Here is an 18,045-nt window from a genome sequence, read left to right as displayed (position 1 = left end):
GGCCTTGGCATGGGACTGGGGGAGGCTGGAAGGGGTTTCATGCCCCATCAGGCCTCTGTGTGAATCCCAAGTGATGGGTGAGGAGTGTGGGGAGGGCTTGGCCTAAGGTGGGAGAGGGCACTAGAAGGCAGATTATTCCCTGGAGGAACCCAGCTTGGCCCAGGAGGCAGAAAAATGCTCAAAATAGGTCAAAACTGCTCTGGTCTCTCGGAATCCTGTTAGGTAAGTTTATCAGGAAAGGGCCAGGTATGGTCAGAGTTGAGAGAGTAAGAAAGGGAAGGAGGAGTCATCCTTGAAGTAGAAAGAGCACTGAGGTGTGGGTAGAGGCCAGGGCAGGCAGCAGACAGGTGAAGATCAGTCTCTGTCCCCAGTGTGGGAAGCGGGAATGTGATGTGGCCGGGAAAATGGGCTCTGTGACCGCTGAGGGTGGAAAGACTGACCTGGGCAGAGGGCGTTGGGAATGACACCCAGGGATCACAGGAATGGCTCCCCCAGGCCACCTCCCACCAAGGTGCACTTCCATGGATGAGCTCTACTTCCCTGTTGGTCATGCCAGCTTGGCATCCTTTCTGTGCACTGTGACAGGGTTGTCTGTGGCCTGTCCCCACACTGTCAGGCTTCTTCTGAGAATGCCATCCTCTCCAGGAAGCCAGCCTAGCTTGGAAAGAGGCACCAGGTGTTGGGAGCCCTGCCCTGCCTCCCCCACCTCCCTGAGCCTCCCCAAGCCTCCTCTGTGTGCATGCTCAGACCCCAGCCCAGCCGAGGGTGACATTCCTCTGGTCCCCATATTCCCCCGTCATCTGTTTCCTAGCCCCTCCTTGTCAGGCAGCTGTGTTGGGTGGGACCTGGTCTACAGGGCTGGGGCCCAGGTGGAGAAGAATAAAGAGTCAGGTGGCAGGTCTACGTCACACACCTTCCACCAGTCTCCCCTGGCCTCAGGCCGCAGTGTCAACACCAGGGCTGAGATGGGGGCTGAGATGCCACACTGGATTCTCAGGCAGGCCTTCTGAGGGGGGCAGCAGGGACCAAGTGCTCGTCACCCAGCCACTGCCTGGCAGCTGCTGTCATCAGGATTCCAACTTGGAAGTAAATCCCTCAGGGTGGCAGTCAGCCTGTCCCTGGGGCCGAGCCTGGCTAACGCCTCACTCCAGTCTTTGCCTCTGTTACCACATAGAGGAGTTAGGAGCAGGTGGTGGAGCTCTCCAGGGTAGCAGCCTGGTCAGAAGCTGAGGGCTCCTGCCACCACAGAGCCCCAGTCTAGATGACACAGGCGTCCTTTTATCCCCTGGAGAAATCAAGACCCCTGTATTTGGAAGAACCTATTGCTTGGCAGCTCCCAGAGAAAGGCAGTCTAAAGCCTGGCCTTCCTTCCCCAGATGAAGTAGTTTTAAAATTTGATTGGATCCTGTGTGAATCCCAAATGTGACCTACGACACCCTCCCTGCTGTGGTCCATGGAAACGGTCCCATTAAGGTGCTCCCAGTGGCCCCCTGCCCTCCCCTCCCCAACCAGGAGAACCTGCAACCCTTCTGAGAAGCTGGCCCTCCCCAGACCCCACAGCAGAGGAACTGTGAGAGGCTCCCGCTCCCCTTGCTTCTCTGTCCCCACCTGTCCCCAGTCAGCAAGACCCTGAGTGTGAGTTCTACTTCAGCCTGGATGCTGACGTCGTCCTCACCAACCTGCAACCCTGTGTAGCCTCAAAAGGAGAACAGTGGCTTGTCCTCCTCAGCCAGGGTGCCCCCGTAGTCCCCGGAGCCCCACTCCTTCCTGGGCCTGGGACTCTCTGAGGCGTGCTCCCCTCTGCCCGGCCCTCACGCCCACGTGTCCATAGGAAGGTGATAGCGCCCATGCTGTCCCGCCATGGCAAGCTCTGGTCCAACTTCTGGGCAGCGCTGAGCCGGGATGAGGACTAGGCACGCTCCTAGGACTACGTGGAGCTGGTGCAGCGGAAGCGAGTGTGAGTCCTGCCCGGCCGGCAGCCACCCCTCACCCACCCCTGCTGAGCTGGGACCTACGCAGCCCGAAACCCCTTGCTCACAATATCCAGGCCACTCACCGGTCAGATGTCCCACGCCTTGGGGTGGTCGTGACCAGTCATGCCTGACGGGACGTGAGGGGGCCTTGAGGCTCAGGGACTATGATGTCTCGAAGGAAGGACTTCCTGGGAGGAACTGGGCAGAAACTGGGGACAGCCCACCTCACTGACCTGGCGTTGGTGCCTCCAGGAGCGTGTGGAACGTGCCCTACATGTCCCAGGCGTACGTGATCCGAGGGGAGACCCTGCGGGAGGAGCTGCCCCAGAGGGAGGTGTTCTCAGGCAGTGACTCTGACCCGGACATGGCCTCCTGTAGAGCCTGCGGGACAAAGTGAGTGGCGGTCAGGCCTGGGTGCAGTGCCTGGGGGCCGGGTGCTGGGAGCCAGGGGCAGCCACTGGGGATCCCTGCATCACTCCCACCCTCCCACCCCAGGGCTTCTTCCTCCACCTCAGCAATCCACAGGAATTCGGCTGGTTCCTGGCCACCTCCCGGTATGACACAGACCACCTGCACCCTGACCTCTGGCAGATCTTCGACAACCCCCTTGTGAGTCAAGCCTCACTTGGAGCTTGCAGGTCCCTCACCCTCCACCCAACACTGCCTGGGCTGGGAGTGAAGGGACACATGTCTGACATGCTCCGCCCCTGCAGGACTGGAAGGAAGAGTACATCCATGAGAACTACAGCCAGGCCCTGGAAGGGCAGGAGATTGTGGGGCAGGTGAGCCAGCTCAGGTTCCCTCATGTCCTATGGCCAGGGTCGGCTATAGTCCACAGGAGCAGCCCGCACTGCGGCCACACCATGACTCATCTACCTTCACTCTCAATGTTGCCCTCAACTGTAAGGGCCTAGACTATGAGGTGCGCCTGCCCCTCCACACACTCTTATCCTTGAGCTCCAACATCTACCCAGAGCCCTTGCATGCTCCCCTCAGCTGCCTCCCTGCCTGTGGCCCAGCCTTTTCCTATTTCCCAGGTGGGTGTATTTGGGGGGTGTCACCTCATGAATCCCTTCCTCTGGGTTTCCCTTGTCTGCAGATATCCCGGCCCACACCTGCCCTCCCCCCTTGCCTGGCTGCCCCTCCCCCTCCTACCTGTGCTCCCAGGCCCCACGTCTGCCTACCCCATTTGTCCCCTTCTCTTCCCAGGGTTGTGGCTGCCGCTTCCTGCGCTATGACTGCGTGGTCTCCTCCCCGAGGAAGGGCTGGGGCCTCCTGCACCCTGGCCGCCTCACCCACTACCACGAGGGGCTGCCCACGACACTGGGTACTTGCTATCTCACGGTGTCCTAGGTCGACCCCTGACACTCAACCACTGCCAAACCTTCCCTGCCGTTGTACCTTCGTATGGGGGCATATGACCCCAATCTTGGGGAGGGGGTGTGTCCATCTCCTCACTTCCTGAGTGTATGTTCTCTGTGCCTGGGACTGAATGTGTCACTGTAGCCCCCAGCACACAGCCCTCTGAGGAAGCTCCTGGAGCCCTCGCCCTCCCCTCGGCCCCCAAGAGTTCAGGGACACCAGGTTTTAGGGGGTTCCCCGTGTGATAAATTATTAAGGTTCCTCAATCCCACTTCAAACAAAGGAGGATTTTTAAATCTGGAGTCCATTTGTCATCTTTCACCTCTTACCAACTCATCTCCCCTCCTGCCAGCCAAAGTAGGGGACCCTGAAAAGGGGAGAGAAGAGGAAAAGTGAGGAGCAGGAAGTTCCCACATCGGGAAACCTAGAAGTTTCCCTCCCCTTCCTTCCCCCAGCTGGGGGAACAGGAGGAGGCCAGACCTTCTCAGGCCAGCTCTGATGAAACTCCACCCGCTGCCCACCCTGAAGGCTTCTCACTGGTCCTTTCTCCCTTGATAGCTGTAATCTTCCCTGGGTGAAGGGGGAGGTGGCACATGCCTGGGCTGGGGTTCAGGGACAGGCTAGAAGAAGGAAGTACCCCTGGAAGCAAGTATTCTAAAGAGGGTGCCTATCTGCCACCTAAGCTGCTAGTGGGGCAGGCTCCGGAAAGTAGTCCCATGACTGGTGTCATCCTCAGGAAGCTTCCTAGATGGTGGGAGTGACAAGTGGCCTGGAGAAGAAAAGGACAGAGCTCCTTAGAGCAGATCTTGTGAGGTACTAAGTCTTGTCGCCCTGCCTTGGTCTCCTCCAGCCTCGCACTGACCACTGAATTTATCTCTCAGCTGTTCCCAGGCATCTCGCCATCCACTGCTAGAGTCCCCTTCTCCCTCCCTGCCGCCCAGCCTCAAGGGCCAGCCTCCTCTGGGAAGCCCGCCCTGTACCTGGCTGGGCTGCCTGTCCGAGTGGATGCAGCGTCTTTCTGGCCAGACTGAAATCCATCCCCCACCGCCTTTGTCACCTACCCTGTGGACGGCAGTTGCTAAGCAGGGACAGGAGAAAACTCCTCTTGGCAAAGTGTCCTCCCTCAGAGGCCTGAGCTGCCCCACAGGCTTGGACCTCGGAGGCCAGGCCCCAGACTGAGGGGTTTTCAAGCTGTTCTCCCTTGTGTGGGGAGCGCTGCCCTTCGTGGTGTTCCCGCTCCCTCGGGCCTCCCCCCACTGTCCCAGACCTCCATTCGCCTGCCCCTTAGGAGTCCCAGGGCCCTGACCTCCACAAAGTCAAACACCTTCCCTCAGGCTCCTGGCCACACCCCTGGTTTGGGCCCATTGGTTCTAGCCCTGTGGACTCAGGTTGCCATGAACCCATCCTTCCCCAGCTCCCGTGGCTCCAGTGTGCAGGCAGCAAAGGTGGTGGGAATGGGGACGGCGCCAGGGCCAAGGGTCAGGGCCAGTGGGGTGGGCCAAAAGAGGGGTTACATAAAAGCTGAAGGTGGCCCCTGTGTGACTATCACACACAGTATCATTGCCTCCACCAGCCTCCTCCACTGGGCTCTGCCAGTGCTCGCTGTGCTGCAACGTGCCTTCTCCTTTTGGGGGCTTGGTGAGTCCCCAATCCTGAGGATCCGGGTGGGCCCCAACACCTGGCCCTCTGCTTCTGAAATCTGGGGAGCAGGTGGGATGGAAGGAGCCACATGCCATGGAACTAGGGAAGGTGGGAGTGAGGGGAGGCTCGGGCTTAAACACCTGGGTTCTCAGTCCCACGCCCTTCTTCCAGCCCAGGTGTCCTGGCAGCCTTGCTCCTTGCATTCCTAAGTTTGGCTTTAACCTTGGTGGTCCCCTACTGGGTCTGGTTCTGAGACAGGACCAACACCAGGGCTGGAGGCCACCACTCTGCCTGGGTCAGCAGCTGGGCGGTGTGCAGACATTTCTGTGACTGCTTCTCCATCTCGATGAGGGGGTCGGGCACAGGGCACCCCTGTGCGCTGGGGCTTCAGAATAGACTCGGGCTCCTCATCAATGTCACGGGTGGGTTGGGGTGCCTGCACTCTGCTCCCCAGCTGGTCGAAATCGCAGAGCTGGATCCCTCCCAGAACTACCTCTTCAGCCTCCACCCTCACGGGGTCCTGTGCTTGGGGCCTTCAGCAACTTCTGCACAGAAGCCACAGGCTTCTCCCGCCTCTTCCAGGGTGTGCGGCCGCTCCTGCTCATGCTGCCCTGTTGGCCCACCTTCCTCTCTTCTTGGACTATATCATGTCAAGTGCAGGAGTGGGTCGCCCCTGCTGTCCCCTCCTGCCACAGCCACACCCTCCGCTTGTCTGGGGGCTCCTGGGCCCAGCTCTAACTTACCAGTGTCCTCCTCCCATCCCTATCTTCTCTGGAAGACCCGGGCATTGTGTCCCCCAGCCCCTGCCCTCTCCCCAGGTTTGGTCTCCTCTGACAAGTCCAGTGCTGCCTATCGGGTGTTCCTGCCTGGGGGCAGCCAGGTGGCCATCCTGTCCATGGGAGGGCCCCTGGAGGCACTGGAGACAAAGCCTGGAGTGCTGAGCTTGCGGATCTGGAATCAGAAGGGGTTCATGCAGCTGGCACTGGAACAGGGGTGAGGTACTGGCAGGGCGGAGGAGGAGTGTGGCGCCCCTGGCCAGGAGGCAACCATGCCTGCTCCCACAGGGCCTCCCTGCTGCCTGTCTTCTCCTCCAGAGAGAACAAGCTATTTCAGTAGTTCCGGACCCCACCTGGGCTCCCGGTTGCCAAGGGCGCAAGAAGTGCAGCAGCTACCGCTAAGCATGGCGCTGCCTCTGTTCCATGGCCTCCGGGAGCTGCCGTTGCCCTTCTGCCCACCCGTCCACGCCATCTGCCATCCTGGCACACCACGGGTCCTGCCCTGCAACGCCCCTTGAACTCTGTCCCCATTGACGGCTGCGGGCGCACAGCAGAGGCCAGAGGCCAGACCCGGCCACATTCCGCCCACAGTGGGGGCCCCAATTCCGGTGCAGCGAAGCCTGCAGCCCAGCCAGGCCTAGGCGGACGCGCTGCACTCGCTCTCCTTGGAGTGGATCACACGGCTGTTCAAGGAATACAAGGCCCAGTACAGGGACAGACATGAGCTCACCGCCGCCGCTGCGTCCCACCCTGGCCCCTCTGTGGTTTTGGGTCGGGGAGTGAAATTAAATGAGGGAAACCAACCAGAGGTGTTCCTGGGTTTGTGCAGGGCAGAGGCGGCCAGGGTGCAGTGGGAGGCCAGGGGACACACAGCCTAGACTGTAGCTCCCTGGTGGATTTGTCACTCCCGGAGACATGCAAACCAGTTGGGCCTACACTGGACACATGGCAGATGCAACAGTCTGAGCTGAACTACTGGCCCCACCAGAGCCTGCAACCCCATGGATAGGCTGGCAACCTGGGTTTTGTTCACCGCCCTGGAGTATCCCTAGGAACATTCCTTCACCCCCTCCCAGTCCCACCCAAGGCCAGCCCAGACATATTTACTAACTGAGGAAGTTCAAAGACCAGTCTGAGGAGCCTGGAGATATCCAGGCTCCAGATCCTGATGTACCCCCCACACTCACCCCACCACACAGCATTCTGCCAGGTGATCTGCAACCCTATCAGGCCCCAAGCGCTGCCCTCTCTGGCCAGAAATCTTCCCAGGCTCTCCCCCAGAACTTCAGCTTCCTCCTCTGCTCTCAGGACTCCTGCTGGCAGAGGGGAGGTACTGGAATGGAAGTATCTGCAGCCTCCCCACCCTCTGTAACCTCAAAAAGCCCATGGAAGCAGTATCGAGAAATGATGGCTGCCTATCAACTGGTATTGACTTTCTTCTTCATGGGTGAGAGGGGGAGAGACCTGGTGCCTTGGGTCTGCCAGGGGAGAAGGGTCCAGAGGGAGGAAGGCTGGGCAGCCAGGCAGCTGGCCTGGATGCCTGAGGGCCAAGGGACCACCCCAAGAGGGCCAGAGGGGATGGCAGGATGTCCAGTGGGGGTGGAAGGGAGGGGAGTGGCTGGGTAGAATGACTGTTTCAGAAGCAAATTCATTCTTTTCTCTTCTGTCACCCAGGCCCTTTCTTTTCTCTTCTCCTCATCTTCCTCCTGTTCACCTCACTCTGGTCAATCTCTGTTCTCTACCTGGTGTGGCTCTACCTGGACGGAGAAACACCTAACCAAGGTGAGCTGTGGGCAGGGGCCCAGGTAATGAGAAATGGTGGCTGGGGGGAGGCAGTTACCTCCAGGGATTCTGGCGCCCTCTGTCTTTGCCCGCAGGTGGAAGGCGTGGTGACTGGATGAGGAATTTCACACTGTGGAAGGACCTGAGGGATTATTATCCTATCAAGGTGATGGGTCCTTTGACTGCCTCCACCCTCCCCCACCTCCCACACTGCTCTCCCCCTTCCATGTGCTGGACGGACCCTGAGCACATAAGCTGGGGCAGTGGCCCAGGGCTGGATGGCCTCCAGGAGAGGACTGACCATTGATCCCATCCCAGGACCTTGAACTCTGAAGTCTGTTGGGGGGCAGGGCAACTCTTTTCAGCTGGTGTCTTCCCTTCTCTGCCTCCCCCGCTCATCCTGCCCAACACCCTGAAGCTGTGAAAACAGCAGAGCTGCCCCCCAACCAGAACTACGTGGTGGGCAGTCACCCACATGTGCATGTCATGTGCATGGGGGTTATCTGTAATCTCTCCACGGTGGGCAATGGCTTCTCCAAGCACTTCCCAGAGATTCAGACCTGGCAAGCTGGACTGAGTTGCCTCTTCTGCCTCCCAGTCTACCGAGACTACATGATGAGCTATGGTGAGCCTCTACCTGAATAGGGAGATGGCTCCACACACACACTAGGATATCCCTCCAGGTCCCATCCCGAGTGCAGGGACCTGGCCTGAACATCGCCCAGACTCGCAGCGGGCATCAGTGAGTAGCTTCACTGTCGGGCTCTGACATGGGGTTGGGTGCAGGTTTGGAAGGAACAGAATTCAGAATTCACCTGTCCTATACTAAGGGTGAGGGGCCAAGGGCCAGTGGAGGGGGTGCTGACTGCTTCCCACCTACCCCTGCCTACAGGAGCGCGTCCTGTGAACCGCCAGAGCCTTGACTTTGTCCTGTCCCAGCCCCAGCATGGGGAGGCTGTGGGTATTGTCATAGGGGGTGCCCACGAGATCCTGTATGCGAACCCAGGGCAGCACTGCCTCACGCTCTGGAAACGCAAAGGCTTTGTGCGCCTGGCGCTGAGGCACGGGTGAGTGCGCATGGAGGGCCTGCTGGCTGTGACTCCACAGCTCCCCTGGACTGTCCACTCTCTGTGGGTCTACACTCCCTCTCAGTCCCTAGACATCTGGGGCCCTGGACGGGGGTCTGTGTCCTCAGAGCCAAGCACTGTGTCCTAGACCTGGAGGCTCATGGCAGTCCGGAGCATCTTGCTCTGAGCCATGCCCTGTGCCCCGTTCCCCGGGCTCCCTCCCACCCTGGGCGAGGCAGAGGCAGGGGTGTCATGCCAATGGCAGGTCCTTGGGCTCAGAAGCCCTGCATGCTCTTTCTGACCTGATCTCAGAGGCAAGACCTTGGACTTGTCTCTTTACCTGTGAAAAGTCCTAATACAGACTAGCCACTGTGTTATAGTCCTAACAACTAAATGAGAAACTGAGTATGTGAAGGCCAACTACACAATTGTTTCCCAAGAAATGTGAGTATCTTCTTCTAGATCTTTCTTTGTAGGCACAGTCATGTGCTTTGAAGGCCCTGGGATGTGGCCTCATGAGAGCTGGGGTGGAACTTGGAGCCCCCGTTATGCCCTTAGGGGGCACAGTCCAGCAGCCTGAGCACCCCTCTTCTCTCTCGCCACCCTTCCCAGGGCCTCGCTGGTGCCCGTGTACTCCTTTGGGGAGACTGATATCTTCCGAATCAAGGCTTTTCCTGAGGACTCCTGGCAGTTTCGGTGCCAGATGCTCTTTAAGAAGCTCCTGGGTTTTGCACCTTTTATCTTCTGGGGCCGCAGTCTGTTCTTGGCCAACTCCTGGGGGCTGCTGCCCTTTGCTGTGCCCATAACCACCGTGGGTGAGTGCCACCTGTGGGGGGGCTGCCAACCGCTCTGTGGACAGCGGGGGCCCCTCGCTCACCTGTGTCTCCCTCTGTCTGCAGTGGGCCGCCCCATCCCTGTGCCCCGGCGCCTCCACCCCACCACGGACGAAGTTGACCACGATCACGCCGTCTACATGAAGGCTCTGGAGCAGCTGTTTGAGGAGCACAAGGAAAGCTGTGGCGTCCCTGCTTCTACCCACCTCACTTTCATCTAGGCCTGGCCTCAGCTGCTCGCTGAGCCTCCGAACCCCTGAGCCAGGGTGCTGGGACTTCCTCCTACTGCCACACTCCATGCCTTCAATCAAAGCAAGTTGGGGAAGCAAGCCTGTCAGGGCCTGATCCACGCCCATCCTGATGTGCTACAGAGCCTCTGCCTTAGATTAGACAGAGACTCAACTCTGCATGTGGCTGGATCTTGGACAAGCCCCTCCCCTTTGCCTCTTCTCTGGCTGTAAATAAAGGCATCTGCTTAGCTAAGAGCCTCAGGACAGAGTTGGGAGGGAGGATTGGTGGAGGGGCAGGATGTGAAGAGCAAGCATGGTTCAAGTGTAAAGGAAATTACTCTATGGCCTGTGGAGGGGCCACTGGGAATGCGTCTGATTTTGAAAGCTAAGCAGAGTCAGGCCTGGTTAGTACTAGGATGGAAGAAGTTATAATAGATGGTAGATCCATGAGCAAACGTTGGGCTCAATCAAGGGCCCATAACAGGAAGCAGGGTGAACAGATCCTCAGTGGAGAAAAGATAGAGTTAATGGGACAGCTTGCTCTGCATGCCCTCCCCATCTTCTATGTGTCCATGGGGCTGAGAAATCCAATCAACAAGGACTTATTTTAACAGGATGAAGACCTACTTCAAGGTTGGGCACTGTGGCTCATGCCTGTAATCCTAGCACTCTTGGAGGCTGAGGCAGGAAGGTCTTTTTAACTCAGGAGATTGAGACCAGCCGGAGCAAGAGTGAGACCCGTCTCTACTAAAAAAATACAAATTAGCTGGACATTAAAAAGTATACATATAAAAACTACCCCGGAATGGGGGTACATGCTTGTAGTCCCAGCTACTCGGGCAGTAGGATTACTAGGCAGTAGGAGGCAGTAGGATTACTTGAGCCTAGGAGTTTTAGGTTGTTGTAAGTTAGGCTGGCGCAACGGCACTCTAGCCCAGGCAATAGAGTGAGATTTTATCTTAAAAAAGAAAAAGACATACTTCAAGCCTGGCATTCGGCTTAGCACTGTAGAGTACTGTAAAAATTAAATGAATTAAAATTTAAAGGTTTAGAGGCTGGGCACGGTGGCTCACACCTGTAATCCTTGCACTCTGGGAGGCTGAGGCAGAAGGATTGCTTGAGGCCAGGACTTTAAGACCAGCCTGAGCAAGAGTGAAACCCCCTGTCTACTAAAAATAGAAATATTAGCTAGATGTGCTAGTGTGCACCTGTAGTCTCAGATACTGGGGAGGCTGAGGCAGGAGGATCACTTGAGCCCAAGAGTTTGAGATTGCAGTGAGCTATGATGATGCCACTGCATATAGCCTAGATGACAGAGCAAGAAACTGTCTCAAAAAAAAAAAAAAAAAAAAAGGAAAGAAAGAAAAAAAGTATATACAGTGGAAGAATTTTCCCTTGTGTTTGGATGAAAACTTGTGCAGTCCCATGACTTACCCCAGGTGATAAGTTCTACATTAACTTGCTGAATAGCATGTTTAGTTTCCGTGGTAATCAACACTGCAGTCTTTATCCAAGAATAGGAATTTTCTCTTCCCTGGCAATGGCAGGCTACCAACTTGGCAGTGGCAGTTGGGGAAGGGAGAGTGTGCAAAGGTAGAATTGACCTCTTCTCTACTCCTCCCGTAATAGTTGTCGTTACCATCCCTTTGGGCTTACAGTGTAGAGCAGAGATGGGGGAAGAGTGCAAGAAACTTCTCGTTGGACAAGGTTGTCACAGGAATGTGGTGTTCTCTAGGCCTTCAGATTGCCAGAGCTGATCTCTCTTCTTCCTGGGGACATTCACAGATCCCTCACAGGTTTCCCTGTTAGGCCCTTTTGGCAGCTCCAGAGCTTTCTTTGCCTCATCCTCTGGCCTTGGGCTTCTGCCCATACTCTCCACACAGGTCTGCTCCACAGGAATCCCATTATTCTAGGGTGCAAGGGATGGAAACCCCAGCTCCACCCATGAGCATCGTGGCCTGGGTGCTCTTGGAGTTCAGGTCCCACTGTGGCACTTGTCCTTCCTTCTCTCCTGCCGTGGGGACATCCAGACAGCCACAATTGACTGCTAGATTTCTTTGGTGGGCACCTTCCCCAAACACTGGGGATGGACCAAGCTGTTGTCAATGATCCTGTTTTGGGAAGTGTGGCCCTTTGGGGGTGGGGCTGGCAGCACTCTGAAAGCCTTTCCCCACACCCTCTTTCCTCCATTTCCAGAGTCTGATCCTTGAGGTGGGAGAGGGCACTAGAAGCCAGGTTATTCCCTGGAGGAACCGAGCTTGGCCCAGGAAGCGGAGAAATGCTCAAAATAGGTCAAAACAGCTCTAGTCCCTGTGAAGCCAGGTAGGTAAGTTTATGAGGAAAGGGCCAGGTATGGTCAGAGTTGAGAGAGGAAGAAAGGGAAGGAGGAGTCATCCTTGAGGTAGAAAGACCACTGGGCTGTGGGGAGAGGCCAGGGCAGGCAGCAGACAGGTGAAGATCAGCCTCCATCCCCTGTGGAGACTTGGTGTCCCAGTGTGGGAAGCGGGAATGTGATGTGGCCAGGAAAACGGGCTCTGTGACTGCTGAGGGTTGGAAAGACTGTCCTGGGCAGAGGGCATTGGGAATGACACCCCCAGAGATCACAGGTGTGGCTCCCTCAGCCCACTGCCCACGAGGATCCACTTCCGAGGATGAGCTCTACTTCCCCGTTGGTCATGCCAGCTTGGAATTCTCCTGTGTACTGTGACAGGGTTGTCTGTGGCCTGTCCCTACACTGTCAGCCTTCTTCTGAGAATGCCATCCTCTCCAGGTATCCAGCCCAGGTTGGGAGGAGGCTCTGTGTCCATGCTCGCACCCCAGCCCAGCCAAGGGTGACAGTCCTCTGGTCCTCATTTCCCTTGGTCATCTGTTTCCTAGTCCTTCCTTATCAGGCAGCCATGTTGGGTGGGACCTGGTCTACAGGGCTGGGGCCCAGGTGGAGAAGAATAAAGAGTCAGGTGGCAGGTCTACGTCACACACCTTCCACCAGTCTCCCCTGGCCTCAGGCCACAGTGTCAACACCGGGGCTGAGATGGGGGCAGAGATGCCACACTGGATTCTCAGGCAGGCCTTCTGAGGGGGGCAGCAGGGACCAAGTGTTCATCACCCAGCCGCTGCCTGGCAGCTGCTGTCATCAGGATTCCAACTTGGAAGTAAATCCCTCAGGGTGGTAGTCAGCCTGTCCCTGGGGCCGAGCCTGGCTGACGCCTCACTCCAGTCTTTGCCTCTGTTACCACATAGAGGAGTTAGGAGCAGGTGGTGGAGCTCTCCAGGGTAGCAGCCTGGTCAGAAGCTGAGGGCTCCTGCCACCACAGAGCCCCAGTCTAGATGACACAGGCGTCCTTTTATCCCCTGGAGAAATCAAGACCCCTGTATTTGGAAGAACCTGTTGCTTGGCAGCTCCTAGAGAAAGGCAGTCTAAAGCCTAGCCTTCCTTCCCCAGATGAAGTAGTTTTAAAATTTGATCAGAATCGTGCGTGAATCCCGAATGTGGCCTATGACACCCTCCCTGTTGTGGTCCATGGAAACGGTCCCATTAAGGTGCTCCCAGTGGCTCCCTCCCCTCCCCTCCCCAACCACGAGACACCTGCAACCCTTCTGAGAAGTTGGCCCTCCCCAGTCCCCACAGCAGAGGAACTGTGAAAGGCTCCCCCTCCCCTTGCTGCTCTGTCCCCACCTGTCCCCTGTTGGCAAGACCCCGAGTGTGAGTTCTACTTCAGCCTGCACGTTGACGTTGTCCTCACCAACATGCAGACCCTGCACAGCCTCATTGAGGAGAACAGGTTGCTTGCCCCCCTCAGCCAGGGCGCCCCCATAGTCCCCGGGACCCCACTTCTTCCTGGGCATGGGGGTCCCTGAGGCGTGCTCCCCTCTGCCCAGCATCACGCCCACCTGTCCGAAGGAAGGTGAGAGCGCCCATGCTGTCCCGCCATGGCAAGCTCTAGTCCAACTTCTGGGCAGCGCTGAGCCGGGATGAGGACTACACGTGCTTCGAGGACTACGTGGAGCTGGTGCAGCAGAATTGAGTGTGAGTACTGCCTGGCCGGCAGCCACCCCTCACCCACCCCTACCGAGCTGGGACCTACGCAGTCCGAACCCCCTTGCTCACAACACAGCCCCTACCCCCTCACCCCCACTCACCGCTCAGATGTCACACGGCTTGGGGTGGTCGTGACCAGTCATGCCTGACGGGATGTGAGGGGACCTTGAGGCTCAGGGACTGTGATATCTGGAGGGAAGGACTTCCTGGGAGGAACGGGGCAGAAACTGGGGGCAGCCCACCTCACTGACCCTGGCGTTGGTGCCTCCAGGAGTGTGTGGAACGTGCCCTACATATCCCAGGCATACCTGATCCGAGGGGAGACCCTGCGGGAGGAGCTGCCCCAGAGGGAGCTGTTCTCAGGCAGCGACACTGACCCGGACATGGCCTCCTGTAAGAGCCTGCGGGACAAAGTGAGTGGCGGTCAGGCCTGGGTACAGTGCCTGGGGGCCGGGTGCTGGGAGGCACGGGGCAGCCCCTTGGCATCCCTGCATCACCCCCACCCTCCCACCCATGCAGGTGGAGGGCATCTTCCTCCACCTCAGCAATCGGCAGGAATTCGGCCAGCTCCTGGCCACCTCCTGGTAGGACACAGACCACCTGCACCCTGACCTCTGGCAGATCTTCGACAACCCCCTTGTGAGTCAAGCCTCCACTGAAAGCCAGCATGTCCCTCACCCTCCACCCAACACTGCCTGGGCTGGGAGTGAAGGGACACATGTCTGACATGCTCCGCCCCCTGCAGGACTGGAAGGAACAGTACATCCATGAGAACTACCGCCAGGCCCTGGAAGGGCAGGAGATTGTGGAGCAGGTGAGCCAGATCAGGTCCCGGCCTGCCCCATAGCCAGGGCCTCTGTCCCCACACCCCACCAATCACCTGGATTAGCAATTTTCACCCTTAGCTCCCTGGTCAGGCGGAGCTGAGCAGGTAGGGCTCCAGCCTGACTCCTAGCATTGATAAGTGGGACTCCTCTTGCCCTTGTGGCTGCAATCACATCTTAAGGAGGGATGTGTTCATGTAAAGAAGTTTGGAAACCACAGTCCCTGCACCCAGGCTTCTGGGTCCCTATTGCCACCTGTGCTTGCCACCTGTGAAGTGTAGCCCGTCCCCAGCTGCATTCATCCCACCTTCCCCACTCCTGCTAGCTCTGTCTCGTATCCCTGTGCCTCCTGTCCCCTTCCCCTGTTCAGCAGCATCACCCCAGCCCTGTTCTTCCACTGCCCCGTCCTCAGCCGTGCCCAGACGTGTACTGGTTCCCGCTGCTGTCAGACCAGATGTGCGATGAGCTGGTGGAGGAAATGGAGCACTATGGCCAGTGGTCAGAAGGCCAGCTCAATGTGGGGGCTGGGCACAGGGAGAGTGGGGGGCCCTGAAGAGGATGGGGATGCATGGTCTGGTCCAGGAGGAAGGGAGTCAGGAGAGTGGGAGCAGAGAAGGTACCTATAGTGGGAGCGACCCTGGTAATATAGCTGCAGTCATTCATTGAAGAAATATTTACTTGGCCACTGTCCTAGATGGAGCCGTGCATTGAGGACTTGTGCCAGCCAGGCTCTGCCCTTCCAGGTAGCAGGGGTGACGCAGTGTCTAAGGCTGTGATGGGCAGCCCAGGTGCTGTGGGAGCCGCAGGGTAGCCTTGGCCCAGACTTGCCATGACCAGGGGCCTTCACAGGCAAGGTGACATCTTAGCTGAGACTTGAAGGGCCAGTAGCAGTTAGTGAAGCTGAGAAGGAGCAGAGAAGACTACTGCAGATGGAGGGAGCACAGGTTTTCAAGCCTCAGAGTGAGAAGGGGGAGGAATCCGTCAGTGCTACTAGGGAGGTCACACTCCGAGAGTGTGGGGTGGCTCAGTGCCCACTGGACACAGGATTCCAGGCTGGCTGGAGGCTACGAGAACGTGCCCACCGTGGACATCCACATGAAGCAAGTGGGCTACGAGGACCAGTGGCTGCAGCTGCTGCGGACGTACGTGGGGCCCATGACCGAGAGCCTGTTTCCGGGCTACCACACCAAGGTGGGCCGCCCACCTGCCACCCCTGCCCCCACCACCCGCCACACCCAGTCCTGGGCTGGAATCCCCCACAGAGCTCTTTCAGCCCAGTAGGGTCTGGGGCCCCTGTATCTCCATGGCATCCGGTCCCCAGGCATGACACTGCACAGGGGCCTGGGGAGGGGAGCAGCCAGGCTGAGATCCCATTAGCAGTGAGGCCCTTCCAAGGCCTTCTTCCCCAGATAGGGCTGTCAGCTCCCAAGAAGATCCCCTGGACCTCCCGGCCTTCCCTGTAGCCTCTTCTCTCGTGTCCCCCAGACTCGGGCAGTGATGAACTTTGTGGTCCGCTATCGGCTGGACAAGCAACCCGCTCTGTGGCCACACCACGACTCGTCCACCTTCACCCTCAATGTTGCCCTCAACCACAAGGGCATGGACTATGGGGTGCACCTGCCCCTCCGCAAACACCCTTCTCCTTGAATTCCAATGTCCCCCCAGAGCCCCTGCACACTCCCCTCAGCTGCCTCCCAACCTGTGCCCCAGCCTTTTCCTATTTCCCAGGTATTTGGGGGGTGTCACCTCCTGAATCCCTTCCTCTGGGTTTCCCTCCTCTGGGAATATCCTGGCCCACAGCTGCTCTCCCCCCTTGCCTGGCTGCCCCTCCCCCTCCTACCTGTGCCCTCCCCAGAGCCCTCCTCTGCCTACCCCGTTTGTCCCCTTCTCTTCCCAGGGAGGTGGCTGCCGCTTCCTGCGCTATGACTGCGTGGTCTCCTCCCCAAGGAAGGGCTGGGGCCTCCTGCACCCTGGCCGCCTCACCCACTACCACGAGGGGCTGCCCACGACACGGGGCACTCGCTATATCATGCTGTCCTTTGTTGACCCCTGACACTCAACCACTGCCAAACCTTCCCTGCCATTGTGCCTTCGTATTGGGTATGTGACCCCAATCTTGGGGAGGGGGTGTGTCCATCTCCTGACTTCCTGAGTGTATGTTCTCTGTGCCCGGGACTGAATGTGTCACCACAGCCCCGAGCACACAGCCGTCTCAGGAAGCTCCTGGAGCCCTCGCCCTCCCCTCGGCCTCTAAGAGTTCAGGGGGACAGGGCTTTTGGAGCTTCCCCGTGTGATAAATTATTAAGGTTCCTCAGTCTCCCTCCCTCCCAAGGAGGGTTTTTAAATCTGAAGTCCATTTGTCATCTTTCACCTCCTACCAGACAGAGTAGGGGACCCTGAAAAGGGGAGAAAAGAGGAAAAGGGAGGAGCAGGAAATTCCCTCTGAGAGAACTTAGAAGCTTCACTCCCTTCCTTCACCCAGCTGGGGAAACAGCAGGAGGCAAGACTTTTCCAGGCCAGGCTCAGCTGAACCCACTGCCTGGCCTGAAGGCTTCTCTCTAGTCCTTTCTTCCCTTGATAGCATGATCTTCCCTGGGTGAAGGGGGAGGTGGCACATGCCTGGGCTGGGGTCCAGGGACAGGCTAGAAGAAGGAAGTCCTCTGAAAGCAAGTTTTCTAATGAGGGTCCTGTCTGCCGCCTAAGATGCTGGTGGGGAGGGCTCAGAAAGGGGGTCCCACAACAGGTGTCATCCTCAGGAAGCTTCCTAGATGGTGGGAGTGACAAGCAGCCTGGAGGAGGAAGGGACAGACCTCCTTAGAGAAGGTCTTCCAAGGAAGCAAGTCTTGTTGCCCTCCCTTGGTCTCCCGGAGCCTCGCACTGAACACTGAATTTATCTCTCAGCTGTTCCCAGGCATCTCGCCATCCACTGCTAGAGTCCCCTTCTCCCTCCCTGCCGCCCAGCCTCCAGGACCAGCCTCCTCTGGGAAGCCCGCCCTGTGCCTGGCTGGGCTGCCTGTCCGAGTGGATGCAGCGTCTTTCTGGCCAGACTGAAATCCATCCCCCACCGCCTTTGTCACCTACCCTGTGGACGGCAGTTGCTAAGCAGGGACAGGAGAAAACTCCTCTTGGCAAAGTGTCCTCCCTCAGAGGCCTGAGCTGCCCCACAGGCTTGGACCTCGGAGGCCAGGCCCCAGACTGAGGGGTTTTCAAGCTGTTCTCCCTTGTGTGGGGAGCGCTGCCCTCCGTGGTGTTCCTGCTCCCTCGGGCCTCCTCCCGCTGTCCCAGACCTCCATTTGCCTGCCCCTCAGGAGTCCCAGGGCCCTGACCTCCACAAAGTCAAACACCTTCCCTCAGGCTCCTGGCCACACCCCTGGTTTGGGCCCATTGGTCCTAGCCCTGTGGACTCAGGTTGCCATGAACCCATCCTTCCCCAGCTCCCGTGGCTCCAGTGTGCAGGCAGCAAATGAGATGGGAATGGGGGCGGCGCCAGGGACAAGGGTCAGGGCCAGTGGGGTGGG

The 18,045-nt window shown here is 58.2% G+C and overlaps 1 protein-coding gene, 1 long non-coding RNA gene and 1 pseudogene across 4 annotated transcripts; 2 read left to right on the top strand and 1 right to left on the bottom strand.

Annotated features, from left to right (window-relative positions):
* Positions 1-1,532: 1,532 nt before the first annotated feature.
* On the bottom strand, positions 1,533-18,042 carry LOC105868405 (uncharacterized). Of its 3 annotated transcripts, XR_012913520.1 has the most exons (6): positions 17,609-18,037; positions 13,805-14,104; positions 13,556-13,671; positions 7,593-12,588; positions 3,665-3,702; positions 1,533-2,354 (listed from the first exon to the last, which is right to left on the bottom strand). It is a non-coding gene; the product is annotated as an uncharacterized LOC105868405 (long non-coding RNA). The 3 variants fall into 3 exon arrangements; XR_012913519.1 differs by having other exon boundaries at positions 3,665-12,588; positions 17,609-18,042; XR_012913518.1 differs by lacking the exons at positions 1,533-2,354; positions 3,665-3,702 and having other exon boundaries at positions 7,531-7,664; positions 17,609-17,997.
* On the top strand, positions 7,091-9,917 carry LOC105868400 (2-acylglycerol O-acyltransferase 3-like). The gene is made up of 7 exons (XM_012759223.3): positions 7,091-7,199; positions 7,427-7,534; positions 7,630-7,707; positions 7,953-8,159; positions 8,427-8,601; positions 9,214-9,416; positions 9,501-9,917. Exons 1-7 carry the CDS (start codon positions 7,091-7,093, stop codon positions 9,653-9,655), a joined length of 1,035 nt encoding a protein of 344 aa, XP_012614677.3. The 3' UTR covers positions 9,656-9,917.
* LOC142862454 (multifunctional procollagen lysine hydroxylase and glycosyltransferase LH3-like) lies at positions 14,217-17,614 on the top strand (annotated as a pseudogene).
* Positions 18,043-18,045: the final 3 nt, after the last annotated feature.

This window comes from Microcebus murinus, chromosome 19 (genome assembly GCF_040939455.1).
Source record: "Microcebus murinus isolate Inina chromosome 19, M.murinus_Inina_mat1.0, whole genome shotgun sequence".
Taxonomy (NCBI): domain Eukaryota; kingdom Metazoa; phylum Chordata; class Mammalia; order Primates; family Cheirogaleidae; genus Microcebus; species Microcebus murinus.
The sequence above is the reverse complement of the archived record's forward strand: the minus strand, read 5'-3'. Positions and strand labels throughout refer to the sequence as shown.